This window comes from Lutra lutra, chromosome 6, assembly GCF_902655055.1.
Source record: "Lutra lutra chromosome 6, mLutLut1.2, whole genome shotgun sequence".
In the NCBI taxonomy this organism is placed as follows: domain Eukaryota; kingdom Metazoa; phylum Chordata; class Mammalia; order Carnivora; family Mustelidae; genus Lutra; species Lutra lutra.
The window spans coordinates 2,542,777-2,569,769 of NC_062283.1; the positions used below are offsets into that span (position 1 = coordinate 2,542,777).

At 43.6% G+C, this 26,993-nt stretch overlaps 1 protein-coding gene, 1 long non-coding RNA gene, 1 other non-coding gene and 1 pseudogene across 3 annotated transcripts; 2 read left to right on the forward strand and 2 right to left on the reverse strand.

Moving 5' to 3' along the window:
* The first annotated feature begins 1,510 nt into the window (after nt 1–1,510).
* TRNAS-GCU (transfer RNA serine (anticodon GCU)) lies at nt 1,511–1,592 on the forward strand. Its single transcript has one exon. It is a non-coding gene; the product is annotated as a tRNA-Ser (tRNA).
* A 2,828-nt stretch (nt 1,593–4,420) lies between these two features.
* LOC125102595 (putative vomeronasal receptor-like protein 4) lies at nt 4,421–5,350 on the reverse strand. The gene has a single exon (XM_047733932.1). The coding sequence runs from the start codon at nt 5,348–5,350 to the stop codon at nt 4,421–4,423; it is 930 nt and encodes a 309-aa protein (XP_047589888.1).
* Nucleotides 5,351–9,189: 3,839 nt separating this feature from the next.
* LOC125102088 (uncharacterized) lies at nt 9,190–10,900 on the forward strand. The gene is made up of 2 exons (XR_007128024.1): nt 9,190–9,281; nt 10,292–10,900. It is a non-coding gene; the product is annotated as an uncharacterized LOC125102088 (long non-coding RNA).
* Nucleotides 10,901–15,454: 4,554 nt separating this feature from the next.
* LOC125102041 (interferon alpha-inducible protein 27-like protein 2) lies at nt 15,455–15,900 on the reverse strand (annotated as a pseudogene).
* Between the last annotated feature and the right edge of the window lie 11,093 nt (nt 15,901–26,993).

Sequence of the window (26,993 nt, forward strand, 5' to 3'; positions counted from 1 at the left end):
GAAAACTAAAATTAGATCTATCCATACACAAGAATAAACTTGGTGCTATAAATTGATCTTCCAAACTTTACTGTTTGTAACAACCTCTAAATTAAAAAAAAACAAAAAACAACTTAAAAAAATAACAATGACTAGTCCAGGACGCAAATACTGAACCTGAGGGGCTGTGACTCAGGAGCGTGAACTCTCAGGGACTCCTCAGCACTCCTCTTGGGACCGGGAGCCTCCCTGCCTTTGCTCAGCCCCGTCCTCAGCCCGGGATACCCTCTCCCTTGCCACCTCGAGAAAACTTGCTCCAGACTAACCTTCACAGGGCAGTTCTCTTTTCCGAAGGTTAGTCTTGAGCAACCCAGCAGTTGCACTACTGGGTGTTTACCCGAAGGAGACAAAAGCATCACTTCGAAGGGGTGCACGCACCCTGATGTCTAGAGCAGCTTTATTTGCAGTTACCGAACTATGGGAACACCCATGTCCCATCCACTGATGAACGGATAAGGAAGAAAGGCCGTGTACACACACACAATGGAATACTACTCGGCCACAAAAAAAAAAAAAAAAAAAAAGTAATCTTGTCATTTGCCACCACCCGGATGGAGCTAGAGAGTCTAACGCCGGGCGATATCAGTCTGTCAGAGAAAGACAAATACCGTATGATTTCACTCACCTGTGGAATTTAAGAAACAAAACACAGGAACAAGGCGTGGGGACGGTGGGGGGAGGTTACCAAGAACAGACGCTGAAGTCTGGAGAACAACACACTGACTGACCGCCACCAGAGAGGAGGTGGGTGGGGGGATGGGGCAATAGGGGACAGGGGTTTAGGAGGGCACTTGGGATGAGACGTGGGGGTTGTATGAAGTGCCGAGTCACGGACTTGTACATCTGAAACTATTATGACACTGAAGTCACCATTTCTCTGAGGCGGAGCAGCGGGAAAAAAGACCCACGAGTTAAGGGGTCTTCTCTGCGCACTGTCACCCGGCAGCGTCGAGGCGGTGAGGACACGGAGTAGACACGCAGCACGGCCGCGCTCGGACCCGTCGTCTAACCTCCCAGACTAAGTTACCACGAATCCCCGGTCCCGAGTCGCCAGGGCCCTGAGGTGGGCTCCTGGGACACCGGCTCTGGGAGCGCGTCTGCGCGCTGGGGGCTCAGGCGGCGCCCTGGGAGCGCAGGTGCCGACCGCCCCCAGGTTCCCGCGCAGCCGGGCCACGCCCACCGCCTGCGCGCACGCGCCCCTAGGGGACCGGCCGCCCGCGCGGGGGAGCCTGACCCCCGAGGTGCTGCTGCTGTCGCCTCTCGACCCCTGTCCTGACTCCTGGGAGCGCTAATCCCGCCTTTTCCCCATGGCGAGTTTTCCAGTCCACTTCTTGGTCCATTCGTATGGGAGCCGGCTATGCCCAGGTTCCCCGGACGTCCCCGAGCCACCTCCTGCGTGTCCTTCTGTTCTAAGCCAGGAGTTCCCGAGTGTCAACTCTGGAATAAAAGACACGAGAAGGCAGAGTGTGGAGACGAAGTGGCCGAGTGGTTAAGGCGATGGACTGCTAATCCATTGTGCTTTGCACGCGTGGGTTCAAGTCCCACCTTCGTCGCTTGTGTGCTTTTGCTGTGACAGATGCATTAATATTTTCAAAAGCCTCCTCCTGGCATTTCCATTTGGGGATATGCTCCCCCCAGGTATCTGTTCAGGGCACGTCTGGCCGGCTCAGTGCTCTTGATCTGGGAGTCAGGGGTTCCAGACCCACTTTGGTGTCCAGATTACTCATATCAATAAATTTTTTTTAAAAAGGAGGAGAAAAAAAAGAGAGAGAGAGAGAAAATCTGTTCAGTGTCCTGAGTGTCAGCTGGAGAAGGTTACCTTCATCTTTACTGACTATAAGACCTCTGCTGTTCACCCCTTCCTTCCTTAAGGGTGTATTCCTGCATTTGTGACATTTAATTTTTTAGAGCAGACTTTGCAGATTATTCCTCAATTTTACCCAATCGAATCTATTCTTTTGATATGTAGCATACTCCTTGAAGGGCTTTTATTTTTAACCTATTCAGAATTAGGAGAATTAATTGGTCAAATCTTTTTAGCAATCCTCCAGATTGGCCAGTTTCCAAATTTGTTGTTTACAATGTTACAACTGATACTTGAGTAAGTCAGATTCTCCAGGATAACAGAAATTTCATTTTTTATACTTATATAACAATCAAATATAGGTTTTAGATTGATAGATGTTTTAGATTTATCCATTCAGGAACATGATTGGAATTTTTTTCCCTCCTCAAATGTCAACTAGGTTGTGCTATTACATTGCCTTCTGTTTAAAAACTATGATATTAAGATAATTTACTAAAAATATTTTTCTAAAATCTTCTTTTAAAAAAAGGTAAAGGCATTTTGTTATAGCAATTTAAAAACACACTGAAAATTGGAAATAATAACATAAAAATATTCTCAGACTCATCTCAGAGCTTTAGGACTGTCCTCTAGGGGCTGGCCCACCCCTTGCACCTCCTGTCTGCCAGCTTTTTCCAATTCCTCTCCTTGGGAAAGGATTCTATCTTCAGGAAACAAACTTCGTAGCACCTCTTCCACATCCCCTAGTACAATAACCACTGAAAACCTCATAGCCCTGCCTGTGAATATATTTAGCATTTTGGCTTATTTATAATGAAGAGAAATGGCGAATGGGTGAGAGCAACACGTGCAACCCTGACACCTCCTTGAGGTGAGCCCGAGCTCATTTCCCTCTGTGACCTCTGATGTACTCCTTCAGGACCCACAGGCTTGTCCTTGGAGAGCTGGTCAAGATTCTCAGCTTCCTCTGCTCTACACAGATCTGAGAAGACTCCAGGCTTATGAAATTCTCTGTTCTGGAGCCCTTGGGCACCCACAATACTATAAGGAAAATAAGCTTTAAAAAAATTTCCAGTATAACATACTAATGGAAGTAGGTTATTAAAGCTGTGTGGACATGGTATAATGAAGTCAAAAAGAGGTAGGTAATTACCAGTGTTTAGAACAGAATAATACCCACATTCGTGCATAAACAAAACTGAAAAGAGATTGTTAGAAATGGAGGGAAAGTCTACTTATATCAATTCTAAGATTTTATACTATAAACATTGGTAATAAATAAGAAAGTATCAGCTATTTTTCAAGATGGCTTCATCAGACACACTATTGCCAGAACCATACACTGTACACACATGCCTATAATTAATTCTAATTTCAGAAGTTAAGAACTAATTCTTCATTTAAATTAATGTAAAGCCAGATTATTTTGTGTTCTTTGATAATAAAGACACTGATTGCATTGTGGGGGTACCAGAGCACTCACAAATGATGTCTAAAAAAAAAAAAAAAACAACCATAAACTGGTTTCAAACTTAGTTTATTTATTCATTTAAAAAGATACATTTACTGGGGCATCTGAGTGGCTCAGTTGGTTAAGCATCTGCCTAAGGCTCAGTCACTGTTGGAGGGTCCTGGGATTGAACTCCACATTAGGCTCCCTGCTCAGGGGGAACCTGCTTCTCTCTCTCCCCCCTGTGCCCTCTCTCTCTCTTGCTATCTTTCTCTCAAATAAATAAATAAAAATCTAAAAAAACTAAAAACAAAAAGATACATTCACATGGTTAGTAAATCAAAATGTACAGAATGATATAAAATGAACTTCTGCCAACTAGGCCTCCATTTACCTGCTTTTTCTCAAACCAGGAAACCATTCTTACAGTTTATCTTTTATTTTTCCAGAGATTATTCATGTATATAACATCAAATTAACTATATTTTATTCCATTTGATACTATTACTCTGGAATTGCTTTTCTTTCATTGAATAAAATCTCCCATGGATGTCACAACCTATCTGTACTTTCGAACTTGCTCATTCTTTCATAAATTTCATAAAATCCCTTTGGAAGGATGGATATTTATGGATATAGGGATGCTTTCAAATAACTAGAAAAATAAACTCTTTGGCTGGGTATTTAAGGTGTTTCTTAAACAACAACTCTGCAATGTGTAGTATGTTTCTACAGGAATTCTCACATAAACCATTATATTTATGGGATCAGGTCCTAGAAGTAGCATTACTGTGTCAAAGGGTAAATGCGCTCGTAATTTTGGTAAACTTGGCCAAATTGTTTTGTCGCTTCCTACTCTTGGAGTCTTGGCAGTGAAGGAACCATCTTACCAACATGAGAATTTAAGCTACTTCTTGAGGGGGTCGGAATGGAAAACATGAAGGCTGAGTCCCTGGTCATGGTCTCCTGTGTCAGCTCGGGGTCCAAGTTCCTCAGTTTCTTGTATGAGAACAAGTTTCATTCCATCTTTAACATATTTGTTACATGTTCACGTTACCTGTACCCATTTTATTTTTAAACACAGCACAGCAAAATAGCTATTTCAAACCTCCTTACTGAAAGGATCAATGACAAAACAGACATTTTTCTAGTTTCAGTAAGTGTGCCAAACATTCAACCCCGTGTCTATCTCTGTGAATCAGCACAAACGGGCTGACAATTGCATAGCCAAGAGTTAGAAATTCTTGAGTATGTAACAGGAAAGAATTATTCTCTAAGAAGGAATTAAAGCATAATAAAATAATACAATCTATCAAATAAAAGAAAAGAAAAGAAAGCATCAGCAGGAGAACACTGTGAGCAGCTCTTATCTCAGGGGGGTTGTGGTAGAGAACCTTGGATTTCTGCAGGTAGCAGGCATGCTGGTGGTGATTACGGAGAATGTGTACCATGTGGACACTGGCCCAGTCCATCAGACCCAGAAACAGGAAATCTCTCAGGACCATGAGAATGAGAAAAATCCACTTCATCATCTGGCTTGCTGGTAGGAAATAACAGTAGCCAGCATTTTCACCAATTTGTGATCTGTTTAGCCTTCTGACATTTTTGATGTAATAGAGTAAGTTCACGCTGACCAAGGAATTGAGTACCCAGAAGAGGAGGAAAAAGGGAAGGATACACCATGTAGATGCTGGCTTGAAGCTGGCACACTTGGAGGTTCTGGGGCTGATGGTGGAGGCCTGGACCACAGTCAGGAAGCTGCTGGTGCAGATTGAGAGACCCCAGGCCACCCGCGCCACATACACAAGGATTTTACAGGCTGTGCCATCCAGTAAGTTTCTCCAGCCAAAAGTGTCTATTGTTTTTAGCATTACCTTGGAAAAAAGGATTATGATATTTGTAAAAGCCAAGTGGATGAGAATTAGATGTGTAGATTTCTTTTTAGTGTTCCAAAAGAAAATGCATATGTAATTCACAGCAACAAAGACGTTCCCCACAATGCCCGGTCCACTGAGAAAGAGAAATCCTGGTCCTTTGATATTGTTCACAACCATTTCTTATCACATGGGCAGAAATATCTGAATCTGGCAAGCACCCTTTGAAGAAAGCAACAGCAATGATGATATATATCTGCAAAGAATAATTCATATCAAAGGGCTTTTCTACTGTATATAGGACAGTCAAGGTACATGTAATGGAGCAGAATTTTGTGTCAAGAACTCTATTCCTTTCCCTGGGAGCACTCTTTGTAGGTTATTCTATGTAGCTACAAATGCAATATCGGGAACAAGAATACAAAAACCTAAATTTGCAATCTAGATTTTGGTTTCTGGCTCCCTCCATGCCAGCAAAGACAACCTATGTGCTCGATAGTTTATGTATCCCAGATAGGTTCAATCTCAGCATGTGCGGAATTGAACTAAAAGTCCCCCAACCTGTGTCACCCCGTGTTTTCTACTTTCTCGTGTGATATTACCATCAGCCAACTCCACAAAAGTCTGGGTCTTCAAAACATCCCCACCTCCCCACACCCCACAACAGAGACTTAATAACCCCTCTTGCTTCCACGTCGTTCAGAGGTCCAAACTGAGCCTGTCTCGTCTGTCACTGCACCCCTTCTTTTGTTCAGCATCCAACACATACCGCAGTTTAATTAATATGACAATTTCCTGGTTTGCCTCCTGATTATTCCAATTTCTGTGTCTCTGATGCATACACTTTAGTATTTCGAAACTTGTCTTTTAAAGCCCAAAATGATTCTGTGAGTTCATTGCTTACAGGTTTTCAGTGGGTTTTCCTAGTTCTCAACATCAAATCAAAAACAGCATTGCCTTTTGAGATAGGACCCCCATCTTTTAAAGCCTAAGACCTCCAGAAACAGTGTGTGGGCTGCACAAACTCAGATCTGGCATGGCGTAGCCTGGGCAACGGTCTGGAGGGACCTTGGATTGCTGCCTGCAAGGGTCATTATAGGAGGTCTGAGTCTCACTGAGGAATCGGAGGAGACTCTATGGGAAGCCTGGATAGGTTCAGGAGGTGTTACTACTTCCCTGGGGGGTAGGGGGTTAGGAAAAGACAATTAACAAGGAACTGGGAGCTGTCAGGAAATGAGGGCAGTTTCTGAATTAGGGATCCCTAATAAGGGTGAAGGGAAGCAAAGCGGGGAGGGGCATCCTCCGTAAGAAAAGAGAAATCACTAAAACCAAGGGTTGTAATGGCCTTTCACCACTCCTGAATGACCCTGGAGAAACAATGTTTTCAGGTAATTTAGCAATCAGCTTTACCCATCTCCAGTTTTCCCCACCTGGTTAACAACAGAACTGACTCCATTGTTACTAATCCAAGCCCATTGACAACCTGTTAGGCCTGGATAGAAACTTGCTACTCTTTCATCATTAACCTAAACAATCTCATTTTTCACCTAGAATTTATATAAAACTGCTGACAATTTTCCTCAAATGAAAGAAACCAGGATGTTTGATTTAAACTTCCAGGATTTACATGATTCTGTACACTTGAGAAGCCTTTCCACTCTGCCCCATACCCTCCCAAAGTTGTAAAAATTTAATGGCCTATATTCAATACTCCTCTATATAAAATGTTTCCCCTTTTTCGAGCCTTCATTCCATCTTCCCCAGATTTCAAAGCTTGAATCCAAATTGGGACCACTTTCTGTATCACCTAATAAACCACAGCTCTTTCTTTCTGACTGAATAATAGGAAGAGTGTCACAGTGGGGAGGGATGACACTCTCCCAGATTACTTTTTGCAAATGGTCAAGTAAACTATTTTAAAAGATGTTTTACACTCAGACAGTTGGGTGATGCCCATTCTGGATCGAACACCTACCAGCTAGGCCAAGTCTGTGCGTCCCTCTCAGCCTGTTTTCTCCACAAAGAAATGAGAAGAGTGCTTCCTGCTAGGGAAGACGATGATAAAGGGAAAGTGGGCGGCCTCTGGGTACTCACAAGCTGGCGATTCAAAAGTAGGGATTTGCCAACAGCCCCTGTCACTTTAATCCTCATGGCTACTAACAGTGCCCCATCCAGCTGGCATGTGGTGGGGGAAGTTGGCTTACATGGATGGTGTTAATATCAGGATCCGGACGCTTAAGGACAGATGCAGGAGAAACCTTCCAATTACACACGTGCACTTGGGGGATTTGGAACACGCTGGGGAAGACAAAGCTGGCTCGTTTGCAAGACACAGGAATGCACCAAATGAGGGCTACAGATTTTATCACTGTGAGTGATGCTGACCCAGGCATAATGCAGGGGCCACAGAGGCTGAAGAGGCAGAGCTGCTCCTGGGAACCAGAAACACTCTGACCCTTCTCGATTTCCGGATAAAGAATGTGGGTCCTTTCTCTGAGAGGCCACCCCAGAGCTCTCCCATGGGACCACATCCTGAACTCAGGACACAGTGCTCCCCCATGTCTGGAGGCACATTTGGGGCACTAGTCCCCATCATCTCTCTGCCCCGGGGACATACCTTTGCAAGCTCAGGAGGCCAGAGGCTCAGGCTCACAGACCTGCTATCGAACTGCCTTCCTTAGTCAAAGAGAGAAGCAAGTTCCTGCATCTGAGGGAAAGTTCCTCTGGCACAGGGAGTGAGACTAGGATAGGTCAGGTGTGCTCACCTGCTCCCAGCCGTGCAGCCCAGCCCTTTGTCGCTCCTTCTGGCAGGTGAACCCCACACCGCAAGCCATATTTGTACCCTCTGGATGTGATGGGCTCTTGGCTAACAGGCACTGAAAGCAAGACTTCACTTTGCAAAGTTGTCAGCCTGTCAGGGAGGAGAAAACCCTCGGCAGGATCTCTCAGTCCCTGAAGTACAGCTTTCCCTGTCCCTCCACAATTCCAGCAAGTGTTTGGCTCAGAAGTGTTGTCAGTCTTAATTAGGTTTAATTATATTCCTAGGAAGGATGTGCGGAGGGGAAATGAGCGATTAGCGAGGCTTCTGGACCCAGCCTTTCCCGTTTTTCTGATCCTCCTCACTTTCCCTAAGTCCCAAGGCTGTGAATCCGAATGGGGACCTGCTCCCAGACACATGGAAGTCACTTTCCTTTCTTTCTCGAGGTTTTCTTTATGTGCGGGGATATAGCAAAGGGGATGGCTGGAGATTCTGTTTTCTGAGCACATCACAAGCGTGGATCCGGAGATGACAAGATCCACCACGATCCTCCTGGGCACGTGGGGTTTTGGTGGGACATGGTTTTCCTCCTACCCTCTGAGTTCCAAGCTGGGAACTCTGTGATTCAAGACAGACAGACAAGGGAAAATCAGGCAAGCATTTATTATCCCTTATTCCTCATGTACACATAGAAGATTCCCAGAGAAAACTAAGCCACTCTCTGAGGTGGCTTGGAACTTAGACTAAACACCATTGTAATAAGGAAGGGGATGGGAGAGAACAATTTTTCAGAAGTGAGGGAATATAGGATCCCCACAGACACAGAAAGCACAACACAGTCTTAGCAGATTAAATAGAAGGTGATCGCATCAGATGCTTTGTAGTGCAATTCATAATACAAAAGAGTAAAAGATTTTAAAGCAACCAGAAAAAAGATTTCTGAGGAAAGGATGCACAGACTGATAATGATTTCTTAGAAGTAAAATATAAAAGTCTGAAGTGACGAGATGTATTTTGATACTATTGAGGGGAAAAAATGCTGTCAACCCAGAGGGTTATACAAAGTAAATTTATCTTTCAAGAATGAGGATAAAATAAATATCATAGGAGATGAAGTAAAACAGAGCAATGTCACAACTGACACACTTTACTAAGGAATGTTTCAAGTTCACTCTTTGAGAATTACCAAAAAAATATATATATATCTATATATCTATATATATATATATATATCTAGGAGAGTTATACTGTAGGAGAAAAAAAAAACTGGTAAATAGATAAACATAAGCGAACATTGCCAGTATAAGAGGGTAGTGATGATGACAAATGATGTCTCCTTTGTTTATTAAAAAGGTAGGAATTATGACCCTGCAATTGCACTGCTGGGTATTTACCCTAAAGATACAAACATAGTGATCCGAAGGGGCACATGTACCCGAATGTTTATAGCAGCAATGTCTACAATAGCCAAACTATGGAAAGAACCTAGATGTCCATCTACAGACGAATGGATAAAGAAGATGTGGTATATATACACAATGGAATACTACGCAGCCATCAAAAGAAATGAAATCTTGCCATTTGCGACGACGTGGATGGAACTAGAGGGTATCATGCTTAGCGAAATAAGTCAATCGGAGAAAGACAACTATCATATGATCTCCCTGATATGAGGGAGAGGAGATGCAACATGGGGGGTCGAGGGGGTAGGAGAAGAGTAAATGAAACAAGATGGGATTGGGAGGGAGACAAACCATAAGTGACTCTTAATCTCACAAAACAAACTGAGGGTTGATGGGGGGAGGGGGTTGGGAGAGGGGGTGCGGTTATGGATATTGGGGAGGGTATGTGCTATGGTGAGTGTTGTGAAGTGTGTAAACCTGGCGATTCGCAGACCTGTACCCCTGGGGATAAAAATATATGTTTATAAAGCTGTAAAAAAAAAAAAAAAAAGAAAAAAAAAAAAAAAAAAAGAAAGAAAGGATGAATCCCCAAGTTTTGTAGCAACATGGACGGGACTGGAAGAGATTATGCTGAGTGAAATAAGTCAAGCAGAGAGAGTCAATTATCATATGGTTTCACTTATTTGTGGAGCATAACAAATAGCATGGAGGACAAGGGGAGATGGAGAGGAGAAGGGAGTTGAGGGAAATTGGAAGGGGAGGTGAACCATGAGAGACTATGGACTCTGAAAAACGATCTGAGAATTTTGAAGGGGTGGGGGGGTGGGAGGTTGGAGGCACCAGGTGGTGGGTATTGTAGAGGGCACGGATTGCATGGAGCACTGGGTGTGGTGCAAAAATAATGAATACTGTTATGCTGAAAAAAAATAAAAAAATTATAAAAAAAAAAAAAAAAAAAAGGTAGGAATTAAAATACTGGCTCAGAATAGTTTAAGAGGCAGAAGCAATTAGATATAAAGTGTGTTAAAGTGCTATAGTTCTTGGAGAAGGTTATGAAACAGCTTGACTTTAGGCTCTGTAAAGTCAACCATGCCCAATGAAATTATCCAAAATGAGCCCACAAAGAACTGAAAACATGTATACCACATGGCTGAATGGAGGAGAAGAAAAGTAAAATAAAGGGGGGAATCAACAAAACCAAAAATCTAATAAAAAAAGACAAAGAAGAAGAAATGAGAAACACAAATATGGGAAAAATAGAGATCAAGGGGACGTTGAACACAAATCCAAGGATATCCGTACATCCTCCTATAACAACACATTAACGCTGGAGCAGCTTTATCCAGGAACCATCAGATCTCTAGAAACAAAGTTATAGGCTAAAGAAGTCAATTTGTCAGTTGAGAAATAGAGGAAGAACATTCCAGAGGAGCCGTATAATGGTCTCTCCTATAAGTGAAAGATATGAAGCATCTTTTCTAATATTCGGGTTTCTGCTAAAGGATTCTGAGTAGGGGCTCAGGGAAGCAGGACTGGTTAATGGTTTTTTGTTTTTTTTAATTTCTTTTTTTAAAATTAACATATAATGTATTGTTAGCCCCAGGGGTACAGCTCTGTGAATCACTAGGTTTACACACTTCACAGCGCTCACCATAGCCCATACCCTCCCCAATATCCATCACCCAACCAACCTCTCCTTACCCCCTCCCCCCAGCAACCCTCAGTTTGTTTTGTGAGATTAAGAGTCTCTTATGGTTTGTCTCCCTCCTGATCCCATCTTGTTTCTTTCTTTCTTTCTTTCTTTTTTTTTTTTTGACTAATGTTTCTGTGATGGGATTAGTAATTAGGGGAATTAAATTAAGTAAGAACTGAGTGCAATCATGAGTCTAAGGTGGTTTAGCAATTGGGTATTCCCAGTAACAGATATATCAAAACTGGTTTGGGGCATCATGGTATGAAAGTAGTAGTCATTTCAAGGGGGGCATTTACAGTGTTTTTAGCTGCTTCATGACCTTGGAGGAAAGGGTGCTACCTGTTCACTTTACAGCCTGTTTTATCTGTGTATATTCTCTTAGCCTGATAAACGTGGATTTTTTTTTTTTTCTTTTTCAGCATGAGCTGATTTTCACTCTTTCAGTCTGGGAGAGCTTTTACTCTTTCTTTTTTTTAATGTATTTTTTAAAGATTTTATTTATTTATTTGACAGAGAGAGAGAGATCACAAGTAGGCAGAGAGGCAGGCAGAGAGTGAGAGGGAAGCAGGCTCCCTGCTGAGCAGAGTGAGGCTCCATCCCAGGACCCTGAGATCATGACCAGAGCCGAAGGTAGAGGTTTTAACCCACTGAGCCACCCAGGCGCCCTGAGATTTTACTCTTTCAAACATCAAACGTTTATATAATGCTTCACAAATTTTAAATAATTTAATTTTACTACCATTGTTTTATTGCTGAGAAAGTAACAAGTAAGTAAATCACTTTCCTAAGGTCTGAAAGCTAGCAATTAATGGAAGTAGACATCAAACGCAGGAAAATTAATTCCAGAGTCCATAGATCAAACTATTAATCTTTACTGCCTATGAATATTGGATTATAGGAAAGTAGGTATTAAATACTGCTATTTTCCCCCTTCAAGGATCCTGCACAAGCCTCTGGAATATGCATTGATTCCAGCCTGCATTCTGTTCTCCCTTAAATGATGGAAGCAAGAGGCTTTGAAAAGTTACTAAAATATATATAAACTCTCTTTCCAATATCCTGCAGATCACATCTAAGTGTGTAGCTTTGACACATCTGGAGAAACACTGAAGTCATTCTAGGTGGGTTGGCTTCTCCAACTCATTCAGTTTGACATTTGTAAGCGACCACAAATCAACTCAAATTTCTCTCCAAATTGCCTCACAAACTCTTCTCTCGGTAACAGGCAGTTTTACGACCATAACCATAGGTGTCATTCCATAACGTTTCCATAAACAGTTCGGTGGGCATTTCCTAGCCGCACTGTGTTGGGAAACGGAGATCCTGGGTGCAGAGGAGCACCTCCACTCAAGGGCTCCACCATGGAGGGAAGGAAGGAAACAGGTAAGCAGACGTGGCAACAGGGCCCAGGGAGTTCAGGGAAAGTCACCAGGCAGCCTGCTGTGGGAAGGGGGATGGCAGAGCACAAGATCATCTTAGCATCTGGAGTTCGTGCACATCTCTGGGCCGGGGAGTGAAGGTCATTCAGAAACAAATTTGGTAAGAAGGAGAAGAGGCCAAATTGGGAAGGACAAACATGTTTAGACAGAGGGTTGACATGGGAAGCCATTTAGGGTTTGTAGGCAGTGAAGCAAAAGGAAGAAATTTGTGTGTCAGAAGCTCATCTTGACTATAATATAGAAAGAAGATAAATGGAAAGAGTGATACCATTTATAAAGTGATTTTATAAATCACAGTCTGAGCTATTGAGGAACTTGGCCTTCAGGGCGGGACATTTCTGATGAAGAAAGTCACTAAATTTGACAACAGGGAAGAGGGTGCATCGGTAAGATGTGTGTCTTTGGTTGGATCCTATGCAGCCGGAGCTCTTCCTCTGATGGTTTGCTGGGGGAGCGTGGAAACAGCATAAGCAGGAGAAAAAAATCTGCTCCCATTTGACCCCACCTAGGTAGAAAGTCGGAAGCACAAATGTTACCAGAGTCAGCACCCTCTGAAGGCAAGGGGTCTGGGCTTTCCTATTGCCCTTGTAGGGAGAGGAGTAAGCCGCATAGCCTGCCTCCCGAAACTAACCTCCTTTAGCCCAGTACAGTTCTTTGGAGAAACTACAACTCTGTCAGCCCAGTGTTCACGGTCTCTGAAGGCGAGGAGTATACAGGCTGGTAGAGTGGACCGAGAGGGAGCGCCAGCACAGCCCTCTACAGTGAGATCATTTACTGGGTCTGAGCAGTGAGGGAGGAGCCTCTAAAATGACGTTCAGCATGATAGCTTAGAAACTGACGGAGTGATGTTGCCTTTTGCCCAGCTGTTGTTTGGGAAGAATGTTGTCACGTGAAATGTATACATGAGGGGTACACATATAGGGTAGAAGGACCTCTTTGATCGGCAGGTGGATGTCCTAGTGCGGAATATATGAGAGATGTCTGGGCCGAATGTTTACACTGTAGTTCTCACCATGGCCATATCAGCTGAAACAGGAGAAAAGAAGAAAGAACAAAGAATGAGATCAGAGACTTACGAGTGAGAGAACCATGTATACTTACAAACTTCAGAACTGAAAGTGTTTTTTTCCCTGGAGTAGACACAGAAAAACCATGGACCTAAATTATGTCATCTTTACTTATTTGTGTCTCTCAAAAGTTGTTCCTAGCTCCGTGCATGACGTCGGAACATGATTTGGAGTAAGATCACCCAGGGAATAATCTTGCTTTCACTTCTTGGACCTGGAGTTGGGGGGAACCTCTTTCTATTGGTGGGACATGGATATACTTTGCTCATGAGACCTGGGAAGGGGTGGAGGGGAACCCTGTGGACCTTATCGTTATCCATTTGGCGATATCTGCATGATGTCATCTTTCAGAACCTCATGGGTCCATGGCTCTTTGTCTATATAAACATCACCAGAGTGTGCTCTCCCTTCAGAGTTCCAGATTTCAAAGAAACTCCAGCCCCAAGATCAGAGCAACTCAGACTGCTCTCATGGTCATGACCTGTTTTTTTCCTCTTTTACTGGGCACATTTCATTTTCTCCTTCTGCATAGGCTCCTTCTTGACAAATAATTACACCATATTAAATATTTTTTTAAAAGATTTTATCTATTTGTCAGAGAGAGAGAGAGAGGGGGCACAAGCAGTGAGAGCAGCAGGCAGAGGCAGAGGGAGAAGCAGGCTCCCTGCTGAGCAGGGAACCTGATGTAGGACTCGATCCCAGGACTCTGGGTTCGTGACCTCAGCTGAAGGTAGACGCTTAACTGACTGAGCCACCCAGGCATCCCCACCATGTTAAATATTACATTATCTCTGACATTTTGTTACCCTGGTCTCAGCTCCTTTCTGACGATCAGCAGGGATGCCCTCCTGACTCACGGCTGGAGTGCTCACTGAGAAATTGGGAAAACTTTTTTTATTGATTCGATTTGTAGCTAAAGGTACATCACATAGCATTATTTTTTTTGCCCAGCACAAATTCTGTCCAGCATAAATTAGAAGTGTACTGTAGAACTAGTAGGCTAATCTGGGTCTTCCGAGAAGCAAACAGCAAGACGCAATGAAATGTGCAGAGATGTGGTGAGGGCAAATGCCTTCAAGAAAATAGGGAGGGAGCCAGGAAAGGTGAAGAGCCAGCTGTGTGATCCTGAGTGAAGGACAGATAGTACAAGTTGGGTGAAAGCATCCTAGACCAGCTTCCATACTAAGGAGAGTTGAACAAGTGAGTTCTGGAGCTAAATTTGGCCATGAGCAAAATCCCTGGAACACCTCCAAACCCACTTCAAGAGACTAGCATAACCTTGATACCAAAATCGGAAAAAGAACATTGCAAGATAAGAAAATCACAGGCTAACATTGCTCATGAATGTAGATGCAACAATTATAAAGAAAATATTAGCAAATGGAGCACAACAATATATAAAAAGGATAACATTTATTCCAGAAATGCCAGAAGGGCTTACTATTCAATAAATCAAGGAATATAATGAATCTCATAGAGACAATGAAAGGAGAAAGTACATACATTCATTTTAATAGAGCCCTAAACACGCTCGACAAAAACCAACACCTAGTCATTAAAAATATAAATAAAGGGGCACCTGGGTGGCTCAGTGGGTTTAGCCTCTGCTTTTGGCTCAGATCACGATCTCAGGGGCTCAGGTAATGATCTCAGGGTCCTGGGATGGAGTCCCGCATCAGGCTCTCTGCTCAGTGGGGAGCCTGCTTCCCCCTTTCTCTCTGCCTGCTTCTCCGCCTTGTGATCCCTCTCTCTGTGTCAAATAAATAAAATCTTTTAAAAATATATAAATAAAATTTCCCAGGAAAATTATAATAGAAGATAAGTTTCTTCATACGATAGAGATTAACTACAGGAAAATCACTGTTAACATCATATTCAATGCAGAATGTGTGTGTGTGTGTGTGTGTGTGTGTGTGTGTGTGTGTTTGCAGATGATCTTTATTTCTCCTGCTTCTCTGACCCGATGGGGGGTTTGGGAAGTTCAACTTGGGATTCATTTTCTTTTGGCTCTTTCTCTTCAGCCTCTTTCTCTTCTTCTGCTGGGGGAGAGGAAGGAGGTCCCTTTTTTGAACCTGCAAGCCAGGCTCCAAAAGCTGACCCCACAGAGCCCAGGAGGATGTTGGATGACGTGGAGAGTCCAGTGCCCCCACGGACTGCAGCGTCGCCACAAGGCTGCCGGCGGCCACCCCACCCCCGTTGGCGACGGCGGCAGCGGACATCATCTTGGCTGCTAGCGAGGAAGCGGCGATTCCGGCCCCGGGGAAGCCCGCGGCGCCCAGCACGGCGGGCACGATCGCCACCGCCAGCACTCCTCCCACAACAGCGCCCGCCGCCGGTTGCATCCCAGAAACTTCTTCCACCTCCCTGCGCAGCTCCCAATGCGGAAATTTTTTTTTTTTTTTCTCAAAGATTTTTTTTTTTTTTAAATTTATTTGACAGAGAGATCACAAGCAGGCAGAGAGGCAGGCAGAGAGAGAGGAGGAAGCAGGCTCCCCGCTGAGCAGAGAGCCCGATGCGGGGCTCGATCCCAGGACCCTGAGATCATGACCTGAGCCGAAGGCAGCGGCTTAACCCACTGAGCCACCCAGGCGCCAATTTTTAAATGCTTATCTCTGAGGTTAGAAGTGAGACAGACGTTTATCATCATCATTTCTACTCAGCATTTTTCTGGAGATTCTAGCCATTATGAGAAAGTAAAAAAAGAAAGAAAGAAAAGAAAATGGAATGAAATAAAATATTTTTTTAGTCATCATTAATAACATTGTGTGTGCAGAAAACTTGAAAGAGTGAAAAAGAAATAAAACTAGCAAGTTCAGTAGATGGAAGGTCAATTTAAAACTAATTGCCTTCTACATATTCACAATAAATAATGGAAAATTTTACTAAAAACTTAAAAATCAAATCTATAAGAAAAAAAATAAACAAGTTACTTATGCTTTCTCCATTGAAAACTATAAAACATTGGTGTACATTAAAGCTAAATAAATGTATAAGAATCCCATGTTCATGGAAAGAAAAACTCATTATGTTTAAAATGTCAATTCTCTCCAAATTCTACTTTTTTAAAAATTGAAGTATATGTCAATGGGTGAATCACTGAACTCTACCTCAAAAAGGAATAATATACTATACCTTCATTAACTGAATGTAAATAAAATGAAATTTTAAAAAAATGAAGTGTAGTTGGCTGTTACATTAGTTTCAGGTGTAAACATAGTAATTTGACAACGCCATATCATATCCTGGGCTCACCATCAGTGTCTACCATCTGTTTCTGTAAAACACTGTTATAACACCATCAAGTGTATTTCCTATGCTTTGCCTTTTATTTCCATGACTTACTCATTTTATACCTGGAAGCCTGTATCTCCCACTCCCCTTGACATGTTTTGCCTAACTTCCCATCCAGCTCCCCTCTGGCATCCAGTAGTTTCTTCTCTGTATTTCTGGACCTGTTTCTGGTTTTTGTGTGTTTGATCATTTGTTTTGTCTTTTAGGTTCTACTTATACGTGAACTCACATGGTATTTGTCTTTCTCTGTCTGATATATATCACCTAGCAAAATACCCTCTAGAAGACCATCCATGTTGTCACAAATGCCAAGATTTCATTCTTTTTTATGGATCAGTAATATTTACACATACCATTCACCTTCTTTATCCATCCTTCACTTAGGTTGCTTCCATATCCTGGTTTTTGTAAATACGGCTACAATAAACATAAGGGTGCACATATCTTCCTCAAATCATTCTTAGGTTGCAGTGCAATTTGGATTAATATTCCAGAGTGTGTGTATAGACTAGTAAGCTTATCCGAAGGGGAAGGGGCAGAGGGAGAGGGAGAAGCAGACTCCCCATTGAGCAAGGGGCTCCATCCCAGGACCCTGAGATCATGACCTGGAAGAATTTGAAGGGTAGAGGAAATACTTTCCCTCCACTTCACCGGGAACCCGTGGAATATATGTGAAACCCCAGACCTGCGACCAATGGCATGACTCCCCGTGGAAGGAGAGGTGGAGGGACACACATCTAGATGCAGAGAGGTATGGGCAGAGCCTAGGGGACATGGGAGTGGCGCTGAGGGGGAACACACTGAAAGAGAGACTGACCAGAAGAACACATATCAAACAGGGGAAGGGAGCCCTGGTTGGGAGTGAGGAGCATGTACTCTTGTGTCGGAGTCTCTGGGTTCATGCTCCATTCAACCATTTACTTACTACTTATGAGCATTGGAGAAAAAGAATTAGAAACAAAATCTCCTGCCAATCTACGAGACTTAACTATAAAAGTAAAAGGGAAGGAAGACACTTATTATCTAAAAATATTCAACTTTAATGTGATGTGCATCATAGCCAAACTACTAAAGAGATTGCAAGAACAGGAAAAAAAAAAAGCTAATTTTTTTGATACAGCCAAGCAGATACAACACATTACATACATGTTCTCAGGATAATGATAGTTTGCCCTAAGTCAGAAGTCCTCACAGCACCATTTGTCACACACAGTGAGTGCATCCTACATTCATCTGGTTTGGGTGACACCGTGTAAATGAACTTATCCAAAGATAAGAAGTTTCTCGATCTTCATGATAGGACTTAGCTTTATCATTTGGGAATCAGGTCCTCCTGGAAGTGGGGTTCCTAATCTCCCATAGAAACTGGGAGTCAGGGACCCCATCTACTTTCAGAATTATGTAGCAAAAAGTGGCTCACAGTTCCCTGAAAAAAATACTCTTGGGTTGCAAAATGGGTAAGAACCTTATTTATATTAAAAAAAAATTAGTTACATCTCAAAGGGGCTGAGAAAAAATTTTCAAATTTTTTGTTTGTTTTTATTTTTTTTAAGATTTTATTTATTTATTTGATAGAGAGAGATCACAAGTAGGCGAAGAGGCAGGGAGAGAGAGTGAGAGGGAAGCAGGCTCCCTGCTGAGCAGAGAGCCTGATGTGGGGCTCCATCCCAGGACCCTGGGATCATGACCTGAGCCAAAGGCAGCGGCTTAACCCACTGAGCCAACCAGGCGCCCCTGTTTGTTTGTTTTTAAAGAAAACACTCCAAGGAAAGGGAGTGTGAGACATCTCTCTTTTGCACCAGGGAATCTACTGATTTTATCTTTTGCCTTTAGAAGTCTCATTGGACAACTCAGGCCTATCCTCCTTGCATGCAGGTCCTCATTCAAAAGTGGGGATGAAAACAGTACTCACCTCAAAGGGATTTTTTTCATGCCTTATACAAGTACTTTTAGCAGGTTGCCAGTACAGTTGTAGGTAATGCTAAAGAAGACAATATTCAGTGGCACTTGTTCAAGGCGGTAAGGCAGACTTCATTCAGGACCACTGTGGAGAGCAGAGGGAAACGCTGGAATGGGATTTTACAGTGATGGAGGGAGACACTGGGCTCCATTCAGGTCACAGCAGGGGCAAGTGGAAACTTAGAGCCAAGTGGCACAAGGGGGCTCAGAGCAGAATTAAAAATTACTACCAGAAAACATCACGGGTTAGGATTTCTGTCTTTACTTGACCCATCAGGATTCTTACTGAGGACAGGCCAGGATGCTTGGATATCACCTGGGAGGTGACAGGGGACCAGGAACCTGAACAGATTGGAGGTGGGGATTTGAGTCAGGCTGACTTGGCAGGGTTCTTGCTTAAACTAGATCTTGCACGAGAGCACACAGAGCAGTCTAGGAGAAGTTTGAGGAGGCTGATTAATTTTTGCTCAAGTAAAGAATTTTTGACAGTAATAAGGATACCTCCCCCAGAACACGAGGGGAAATCTTGCCTTTTCAGACTCACACATTGCTGCTATGATTTCATGAGAAAGAATTCTAATCTCACCTCTAAGCTCAACCCTTTGCTCATTTTTATTTCGATTCCTTTGCATCAGGGATGGGAAAGTTCATTCTTGGGGTAGAAAGTTAGTCTAGATAATAGAAGTTGGGGTTAATGAAGTTTTGTAGGGCAAAGCTTCTGATCTGTGACAACAAAAAGAGGAGTCCTTCCAGTTTTCCAGTTCCATTTGCCTTTAATAGACAAGGAATAAAACAATCCCTTGCAGGCCCCTGGGTGTCTGAGTCTGTTAGGCTTCTGCCTTCTGCTGGGGTCATGATCCCTGTCTGGGCTCCCTGCTCAGCGGGGAGCCTGCTTCTCCCTCTGCCTCTCTCTCTGCCCCTACCCAGGCTTGTGCTCCCTCTCTCTCAAATCAAAGATAAAATCTTTTAAAAACACAAAAACAGAGAGAAAAACCAACTGCTTGCAGGAAAGATCTCTAAGCCCTGAAGTCAGCAGAATACGCTACCCCAAAATATGCCACGTGGGTATATTAAGTCTGTTGAGCTGTGGGCACTTGGAAAATAGGAAAGCAAGGAGTGGTCCTCAAACCTCCCTCCCCAATCGGCTTAAGGACAGATTCTTCTAAAGGAGCTCAATTGTCATAAATTATCTCCCTGGGAGTTTCATCAACCAGGGAAGACTAGCTCTCGTCACGGGAGAGGAGAGAGGAAATGGACACCATACCCAGGCAAACTTGATCACAAACTATCATACCTCCCAATTATGCATCTAAGGCCCATTTGTCTTTCTTAAAAATCATTTACCTTCTCCTAAAAGGCCAACACCCCCAGTGCCCTTGCTCCAGTACAATGGTGTGTAGCCCAAGTTCCAAGCCCCCTCAGAGAATGGCTCAGTTTTCTCTGGGAATCGTCTATGTGTACATGAGGAATAAGGGATAATAAATGCTTGCCTGATATTCCCTTGTCCGTCTGTCTTGAATCAGAGAGTTCCCAGCTTGGAACTCAGAGGGTAGGAGGAAAACCATGTCCCCACCAAAACCCCACGTGCCCAGGAGGATCGTGGTGGATCTTGTCTTCTCCGGATCCACGCTTGTGATGTGCTCAGAAAACAGAATCTCCAGCCATCCCCTTTGCTATATCCCCGCACATAAAGAAAACCTCGAGAAAGAAAGGAAAGTGACTTCCATGTGTCTGGGAGCAGGTCCCCATTCGGATTCACAGCCTTGGGACTTAGGGAAAGTGAGGAGGATCAGAAAAACGGGAAAGGCTGGGTCCAGAAGCCTCGCTAATCGCTCATTTCCCCTCCGCACATCCTTCCTAGGAATATAATTAAACCTAATTAAGACTGACAACACTTCTGAGCCAAACACTTGCTGGAATTGTGGAGGGACAGGGAAAGCTGTACTTCAGGGACTGAGAGATCCTGCCGAGGGTTTTCTCCTCCCTGACAGGCTGACAACTTTGCAAAGTGAAGTCTTGCTTTCAGTGCCTGTTAACCAAGAGCCCATCACATCCAGAGGGTACAAATATGGCTTGAGGTGTGGGGTTCACCTGCCAGAAGGAGCGACAAAGGGCTGGGCTGCACGGCTGGGAGCAGGTGAGCACACCTGACCTATCCTAGTCTCACTCCCTGTGCCAGAGGAACTTTCCCTCAGATGCAGGAACTTGCTTCTCTCTTTGACTAAGGAAGGCAGTTCGATAGCGGGTCTGTGAGCCTGAGCCTCTGGCCTCCTGAGCTTGCAAAGGTATGTCCCCGGGGCAGAGAGATGATGGGGACTAGTGCCCCAAATGTGCCTCCAGACATGGGGGAGCACTGTGTCCTGAGTTCAGGATGTGGTCCCATGGGAGAGCTCTGGGGTGGCCTCTCAGAGAAAGGACCCACATTCTTTATCCGGAAATCGAGAAGGGTCAGAGTGTTTCTGGTTCCCAGGAGCAGCTCTGCCTCTTCAGCCTCTGTGGCCCCTGCATTATGCCTGGGTCAGCATCACTCACAGTGATAAAATCTGTAGCCCTCATTTGGTGCATTCCTGTGTCTTGCAAACGAGCCAGCTTTGTCTTCCCCAGCGTGTTCCAAATCCCCCAAGTGCACGTGTGTAATTGGAAGGTTTCTCCTGCATCTGTCCTTAAGCGTCCGGATCCTGATATTAACACCATCCATGTAAGCCAACTTCCCCCACCACATGCCAGCTGGATGGGGCACTGTTAGTAGCCCTGAGGATTAAAGTGACAGGGGCTGTTGGCAAATCCCTACTTTTGAATCGCCAGCTTGTGAGTACCCAGAGGCCGCCCACTTTCCCTTTATCATCGTCTTCCCTAGCAGGAAGCACTCTTCTCATTTCTTTGAGGAGAAAACAGGCTGAGAGGGACGCACAGACTTGGCCCAGCTGGTAGGGGTTCTATCCGGAATGGGCGTTAAGTATGGGAGGAGTGTAAAGCGTGTCTTTTAAATAGTTTACTTGACCATTTGCAAAAAGTAATCTGAGAGAATGCCATCCCTCCCCCCCAACACTGTTCCTTGTGCATCTTTCTGTATTTTCGGAGTCATTAAAATCTTTGAATATAGCTTTTAAAAAATGAATAAAAATTAATTTTGAAAATAACGTGCGGCTTGTTTCGAGACACATTTGTTAGTGCCCTGACATTGCCAGTATCCCAGCCTCATACTGGTGTCCTGTCAGAGAGCTACACAGTAATTCAGTTTCTACAGTAATTTGAATAGGAAATTTGGCCTATATTTTTCTTAAATTGGAACCCAAATATGTATTTGGGTAGAATTCATCATTCCGGCCATAAGATATGTCCTCAAACTGTTTTGGAAAAACACTGGATGCTCTTTTACTGATTTCACATCTTTTATAATGCAAAGTCTTTGAATTGATATACACATTTTCCATCTCATTTTTAAGAATGCCTGTACCAGGGGCGCCTGGGTGGCTAAGTTTGTTGAGCCTCTGCCTTCGGCTCGGGTCATGATCTCAGGGTCCTGGGATCGAGCATGGAGCATCGGGCTCTCTTCTCAGCGGGGAGCCTGCTTCCCCCTCTCTCTCTGCCTGCTGCTCTGCTTACTTGTGATCTCTCTCTCTGTCAAATAAATAAATAAAATCTTAAAAAAAAAAAAAAGAATGCCTGTGCCATATCTGTTTGATTGTCCTTGTAGGCATTTGAGTTTTTTACTTCTCTACGAAACTTCCCTTTGGTTTTGTGTCAACACGGTTTTAAATAACTTATTTAGGTTATTATATCATATTGTAATATGTATAGGAGCTTAACTTCCTGATCTAACTGTGCGTGCTTAAAGCCAGACTACGCTATTTATCTTAGTCCCATAACTTGCCGATGACATCTTTTTCTGTCATAGAGAACAGGACAAAAAAAACACTCCCTGAACTGGTCAGTGGTAATTGACCCAAAAGGAAGGGATGGGAGAGCTCGGAAATGAAAATGAGAATAGCATTTTAAAGTTAATTATGAAGAAGAGATTATTGAGCAGTAAAAATAGCAAGTATCCAGATGAACACGGAGACGTGTGATTGGCGACAAAACTTGGTTCGTCACGTGGGTTAGTCGGGGTCCTCCAGAGAAACAGGATCCATAGGAAGCATCTGTATCTACACATCTGTGTCTCTCTGAAGCGATAGGAGTTGGCTCCCTCCGTTATGGTGGCAGGGACGTCCCACATTCTGCTGCGCGCAGCTGGACACCAGGAAGCCGGTGGGATAGCTCACTGTGAGTCCCAAGGCCTGAGAACCAAGGGCTCCTTATTTAAATAGCCAAGTCTGAGGGCCCGAGAAGCAGGAGCTCCCAGGTCAGAGGGCCAGAGAAGATGGACTTGCTAGCTCATGAAGAGAGAAAGAAGGCACCCTTCCTTTGCCTTTTTGTTCCATTAGGGCCCCTGGTGGATGGGCGAGAGCGCATCCCTACTCCGTCTACTGAGCACATGCTAATCTCTTGAAGAAATACCCTCATGGACAAATTGAGTTTTACCAGCTATCTGGTCATCCGTCCAGCCGTCAAGTTGACACACAACATTGCCATCACAGAGAGCCTGGCATTTGGGTTCTCGAACAAGTGCTATTTTGTGCTTCCCTCAGAAAAGTTAGATGAGTTGAGGAATTGAAATTGAAAGTTAATTCTGCAGAAAGTAATTTCTTCTGCAGAAAGTAATTTCAAGTTGAGAAACACATGGTGAAATTGTCCCCCACGGACAGGAGTGGGAGGTAGGAAGCAGAGGCTGGGAATACGGATGAGTAGCGCTCCCTGACATGGCTGGGAGCCCCATCAGCTATGGCTCGCCTCTCATTCATAGTTTTGTTACCAGGAAAACAGAGCAGGAAGGGGAAGTCAGCATCGATTTGGCCTGTGAAATCTTATGTAAGTTTTGAAGTAATGATAAGTGAAAATGTCTCAGATTTGGTGAAATACAAACTTCTAGATTCAAAAAGCTAAGAGAGTTCTAAGCAGTATGGACTCAAGAATGTTTATATTCAGATCAGTTATAATCCAATTTGTAAAAATGAAAATGAAATATCTTGAAAACAGGCAGAGTTAAACAATATATTCCCACAATTCTTTCTTTTTTAAAGATCTTATTTATTTATTTGACAGAGATCACAAGTAGGCAGAGAGGCAGGCAGATGGAGAGGTGGAGGCAGGCTCCCTGCTAAGAAGAGAGCCCGATGCGGGGCTCTATCCCAGGAGCCTGATATCAGGGTCTGAGCTGAAGGCAGAGGCTTAACCCACTGAGCCACCCAGGCACCCCTATTCCCACAACTCTTAAATGACAGTGGATTTCTCAGAGGAAACCGTGGACCTGAGACGAGATTTTTATTGACCATCCGACCCTATTAAGTTCCTCCTCTGCTGGTGATCCAGGGAGACTTTGGGTCTCCAGGAAGTATTGTCACTTCAGCCAATAACCATAAATCTCTGCAAAGATTTATTCTATCCCTTTATCCACTCCTCAGCCACCATAGTGAATGAGTGCAGGTCCCTCTGGGGGTGCCTGGGGTGGGGGGAAGGTCTCAGTGTATGTTCTTGGCAGTGTGCTAGGGTTTCTTCGTGAGAATCTATCTCTCTGGTCATTCAAGGGGCTCTGGGTCACGGAACTGGCTCAAGTCTGGGAATGATTAAGGATCCGTGATTATCCTTGATGTCTGAGTGATTTATATTATGTAAGTCAGGTTTATATTCACAAGGCCTGGAATTTTCTCCTTTTCCAGATCAAGTAAGACTTTAGTAGACCTCTTATATACATTGGTTCTACGAACCATAACCAATGAGTCAATGCAAAGATCTCTGTGAGTCAGACTGTTTCATTAATGTCCATTAGGGGAATCATGCTGTGCTTATTTTTGGTGATTAAGTGAAATCATTTGGCACCTGTCTTTCTAGGTTCAAGTTATTCTGACTGTATTTAGCATCTAGTTCAGCGGTAGTAACTCCTGATGTAATTTTGTATGTGTAGGAAGAACCCCCACAAAGCTCTTCTAGGATGCTGGGCTACACTCATGAGTTTATTTGTCACAGCTATGGTGAGAGGCATGTGTTATGGAACCCTTTGGTTTGGATGAACGGATCCTACATAATAAATACTTTAGAATTCCAATAATCTCAAAGCTTTCATAACTTCCTCTACATATACTAAGGATTTCTTAATATTTCCACTTCATTTAGTGTAGGCCACATTTGGGTTCATCTTTCTGTCATCCTACCTCTCAAAATATTTGAGCCATTCCCAGCCACTTAAATGTAAATCCTGAATTCAGAATCTCTGCTGAGTGGATCCATCTCAATATATTTGGCCTTATCCACTTTTCCTCTCTTTTAAGCTTGATCCTACACCTTTCAGATCCATTTCCATACACATATCTCTAGCTTGACCCACAAACTATCTCTCTGCTGTTTCTGAAATACAGATGTAATATTTTCTGAAATACCCCTTTTGATCAGGGCTATGACTTCTCAGAAGTGTCCTCATAAGGGAAATGGGAGCCATAGCATTGTGCCAGCCAGAGTAATGCTGTGGGTCAGTGGTTGGTGCAGGTAGAGCCCCTAGAGCAGGGCCTGGGCAAGAGGAACCACTCAGGGAACATTTGCTGTGTTCCCCCAACCCTTGGCCTCTGTGCTTGTCACAGGCACAGTGAGTGTGTGTAAATGAATAAAGGAAACCTCATTTAAAGCTCAGCAGGGGGAGTCTGAAGAGGGCACTCACCTGCACATGGCCCTTCTCGTGTGCTGCATAAGCTTCAGAAGGAAGATCCCCCCGCTCCAGAAACAGCGCAGTAACCCACACTTGCACCAAGGAGAAATCACCTCAACCTCAAACTCTTGTTTTTCTCCAGTGAACTTGGGTTCAAATCAACCCTCCCCAGTTGGCTCCTAAAACCTAATGAAAGCTAACCTTTCCTTTGTCTCTTCAGACTTGCCTATGGTGCTTCCATAGTTCACTTGTCTTGCATTGTCATTTTTATTGCAATTTTATTGCATTGTCATTGTCAATTTTGCTAATAAAATAACTGGCCATTTTATTTTTGAGGTTGACATCACTTCGTGTCAGAGAAGTGGGATGCAGAGAAGTGCCCCAACAACTTCGAGGCTGGTGAGCAAACAGGGACCAGGACCCACTGGGTCCATCAAGCTCACCGCTTTCTCCCAACCCTGGAGTTTGAGGGTAACTCTCCTCCTGGATTCAAGTTTTTCTTGCTTTGCATTGTTTAGGCTCTGCAGGCTTTATCTGGGATCTGTTCGAAAGGCTTGTCCTTTTTGTTTTTATAAAGGCATCACTTTTCCTGATGAGTACTCTTTGGTTTCTGTTCTTGAAGCTTCCTGAAATCACCCATCCTGTTCAAAAAACACATTGAGTTGCAGTGTTTTAGAAGAGCTATTGGAAAACAGAGCCCTCGTAATTAAAATAGTATACGGACTCCAGAGGCAAGATAGGTTCCATCCACTTACCTAGTCCCTGGGCCAAGCTCTTGTGCCTTTCTGGGAAAATGGGTGAACTTTTGAATAATTTGGAATTATACTCGCCATTATAAGGAACATTCTAACTGGATAAGATCATTTAAGAAGTGCGCTTATAAGCAAAGGCTTCAAAATTCCAAAACTGGTTTCATTGAAAGCTTCATTGCAAAAACAGCTGATTCAAAATTAAAGACGCAAGAAGTACCTAATACAAAAGACTGGCATAACTCTCACTGCCCCCTTCCACCCTCCTTTACCTGAGTACTCATTCTGCCAATCCTCTGCCCCAATTGCCTTCACAGGACCATGAACAAAAGTCTGCCAAATTAATCACCTACAGACACCCCTATATCTACTTTCAAAGGAGGGTCCTAATCCGGGCCCCTCCCAGAATTGACAAAACTGAGAGATTTTTCTGGTAAACCAATACATTATTGCCTTAAACAATCAAGGGGAATCTCTAGTAGATATCAGAGCCTGCAGAGGGGATCCTGGAAAAACTCACAAAAGCCAGAAAAGGGTTAAATTTCTTACCAGAAACCACTTTTCTGAATTTGTCTGTAGTACTCCATTGAGAGAGGGAAAAAATTTCACATTGTCCCTTCCTTTCCAAATCCAGACGCATTGGTTATTGATTCTTTGTCTCCCAGAGATGGCTATTGCTTCCTAGATCTTATTTTATGTCCTAAGAACTTGGCTTGGCTTTCTGC

What these genes read in the sequence shown, in the direction of transcription:
- LOC125102595 (XM_047733932.1), bottom strand. Translation starts at nt 5,350, where the DNA reads ATGGTTGTGAACAATATCAAAGGACCAGGATTTCTCTTTCTCAGTGGA.